General features: G+C 41.2%; 1 protein-coding gene across 1 annotated transcript; it reads right to left on the reverse strand.

The window, feature by feature from the left end:
• Positions 1 to 1,024: 1,024 nt before the first annotated feature.
• Positions 1,025 to 2,602, reverse strand: LOC123064944 (uncharacterized protein At5g43822-like). The gene is made up of 6 exons (XM_044488332.1): positions 2,471 to 2,602; positions 2,052 to 2,170; positions 1,761 to 1,937; positions 1,402 to 1,449; positions 1,157 to 1,221; positions 1,025 to 1,068 (listed from the first exon to the last, which is right to left on the reverse strand). Exons 1-6 carry the CDS (start codon positions 2,600 to 2,602, stop codon positions 1,025 to 1,027), a joined length of 585 nt encoding a protein of 194 aa, XP_044344267.1.
• Positions 2,603 to 2,987: the final 385 nt, after the last annotated feature.

A 2,987-nucleotide genomic window follows, 5' to 3' on the forward strand; every position in this document is an offset into this window, starting at 1 on the left:
ACATTCAATAATTTACATGTTCTTGTACGGTTGTACCAAGTATGGAAGAAATATATCCCTCATAAAAATGTTTGAAAGATATAAAACAAATTTGTAATCTCCAGGAACGATAGTTATACAGTACTCCCTCTATAAAGAAATATAAGATCGTTTAGAGGGAGTACAACTTTAAGTTAGGTCATAATCGTACGCACATTAGCAGCTTCATGCAAGAAACTCCCAGTAACTTTATTAAAAATAACTCCCAGTAACTATTTTCAGTAGACCACTTTAAGTTGCAGCAGATCAATAGTTTGATACCAGCTTCCAAAAATAGAGCCTTAGACGATACCACGAGACGGAACATTGCTACTTCCCAATATGTTCGACCGCACTATGCACCAACTTACAGGTTTATAAGTCGTGGAGAAGCGATCGCAGGAGCTTCTGAAACGTTTGATCATGCATACAATGCACAGGCTGCTGAAACACTAGCATTACGGAGAGGGCTCCAAATGATATCTGATATGGGATGTTCAAAAATTGAAGTGGAATCCGATTGTTTGGAACTGATGGATGCATGCAACAGAAAGATAGATATTCGAGGACCTAATTCCGCATTACTTGCAGATTGCTTTCACTTGGCTCATGGTATTACATCAATCTCTTTCAATCACTGTCCCAGGGAAGCAAACAGGTTGGCACACTTTCTGGCTAGGACTTGTTTCGAGTCTAAGACTAGTTGTGCTTGGTTAGATGTTACTCCTAATTTCTTATTACCACTTGTACTTCTTGATGTAACATTGCCACGTTATAAATAAAAGTGCCAGCAGGCTTTCCTTCAAAAAAAAAACTTACAGGTTTACAAGCCAAACGGTTCTGTAAATTAATTCCAGCTTTGTCACGATTGCTATAGCAATTGGGGCCATTAAACCTGAAACTGCAGACTCCTTAATGCTTTGTCCAGATAAGAAAGTAGATAAAAATACAGTGGCTTCAACATGTCTAGGCAATAAGGCTCCCGATGGTAGGATACACACTCAACTTAACAAATTTCATCCGCAAATATAATGTCGAAAATAGATTGCACTGCAAAACGAGGAAGATACAGTGGAGTAGCATCAGATCAAAGCATTATTAAAAATCATATCTTCAGTTGTATTGTTTCATTTCTTACCTTCATCTTTCGGTATGTTTGGTTGGTCTACCAAGAGTTGACGCATTGCAGCGATTTCACTTGAACTGCAAAAGAAAAGGCACCAAAAGTAAATGAAGAAATATAAAAATCAAGATTTGGCTAACTGCTGGTTTTAAGGGACGGGAGGGGGATTAGTATTAGGTAAACTAACAGAGATACAGAATTATCGGAAACAAATCTAAGGAGATCAAAAGAGAATTTAGTGGTCATAAATTCCAACTTGCCTGCTTTTCCATGTCAACAAAGATATGATTGATGATTTCAGCGCATACCTGGCATATCAATGTATTATCAGTAAAGAAGTAGCTTCTGCTATGATAAAAAGAGTAAGATACATATCAATGAACTTTCAAAAAAGAAGGCAAATAGCATCTTAAACATATGACACCAGCAAAAACAAAATGCTACAAGAGAGATGGTACTGGTGAAAGCAGGTGAGTTTCCCATATATGAGATGGCAAATGTACATATCAGCAATAGCGCGAGAGTCAAATGAGTCAGCTACATATTATTAGCTTCATTTTTTTTTGAGGATGTTCTAAAAAAACAGCAGGTTTGGTGAAGGTATTCACTTGGTTCTTACTCAGCCTGGTGCATGTCAGACAGCGTTTGTAGCTCACCCAAGCAATCCGCAATAGTTGGCAAAATTCCCACTTGTAACTGCAACTGTTTCACAGTGAGTGCCAATCCACCCCTCACCATCTGATTAGCATCATGCAGTACCTTGCTCAAACCTTTGGCAATGCCACTGAACTCCTCCCTGAAAAACAAAATGCAGCAACATTGTAACACCAACTCGAAACAATTCCATTGCATATGCTTCTAGAGTTGGACCAAACCAAAAGCGGTTGCAACAACAGTGACAGCAGCTTACAGAGCCTCCTTCACTGAAACAAATATGAGCTCCAGGCTCTCCATCTGCACCCCCAAGAGATCCTCCCTGAAGTTGGGCACACACCACAGGACACCGTAATTTTTAGCATCTCCAAGTACCTTGTCAACACATGATGCAGAGTAAGATTTTAAATCCTCCAGATACATGAGAATCCAACATCACAATGCAGCTAGGTAGCCACTAGTCACTAACATTAAATGAGCACCCTAGCTTGCATATTAGCAGCAGTATCAGGGAACCACCTTACTGTGAACCGTGTAGAACATTTACTGGATTTCTCAAACCCCATTACAGCTGCGGAATTGAGCATGCGCGGCACATCACTGAAGCTGCTGCCTGCTGCGTACAAGTAGGACGCAGATAAGCGCAAGGAAGGATCTGAGGAGAATGAAAGCTACTGGAAGGCGGGTGATGATGGCGGCGGCATTGGAGAACTGTAACAGGAGGCGGGAGTTGAGGTCATCCCATCGCTCCGTCTCCTCCCGTGCCTTCCTCACCCGCTTCTGCATCTTCCGCGCCGCAGCCTCCATCCCGATCGACCGCTCGTCTCTTTTCCCTTCGCGACCCCGGTCCTCGATCAATTTCTTGGTGGGGATTGCCTGTTGGCCTGTGTGATAGGCTTGGGCTCGCTGGACTCGACCTGACCACAATGACGTTTTGAGGAAAAAAAGCTAACATACTTTGAGCTAACAAGAATCATATAAATATTTTTCTATTTGGGAGCAGACTCGAGATGATTATGGCTGTGTCAAACTAACTATGCAAGGTTTTCTCAAAAAAAAAAAACACTAACTATGCAAGGTTTTTTTTTTTGATGAAAAGGGCTCCTGCCCCAGTTCCATTTTCATAGAAAATGAAACCCACAGCTAGGGGCTTTGCCACACCTACGTAAATTATTTTACGTAACTTACGTAG

Source organism: Triticum aestivum, chromosome 3B (genome assembly GCF_018294505.1).
Source record: "Triticum aestivum cultivar Chinese Spring chromosome 3B, IWGSC CS RefSeq v2.1, whole genome shotgun sequence".
In the NCBI taxonomy this organism is placed as follows: Eukaryota; Viridiplantae; Streptophyta; class Magnoliopsida; order Poales; family Poaceae; genus Triticum; species Triticum aestivum.

Bases quoted from the DNA above. Each gene is read 5' to 3' on its own strand.
- LOC123064944 (XM_044488332.1), bottom strand. From the start codon at position 2,602: ATGGAGGCTGCGGCGCGGAAGATGCAGAAGCGGGTGAGGAAGGCACGG. The intron at 1,222-1,401 runs GCAAGTTGGAAT...TTTCTTTTGCAG, and splicing joins TTGTTGACATGGAAAAGCAG to TTCAAGTGAAATCGCTGCAA. The intron at 1,069-1,156 runs GTAAGAAATGAA...CTCGTTTTGCAG, and splicing joins AAACATACCGAAAGATGAAG to TGCAATCTATTTTCGACATT.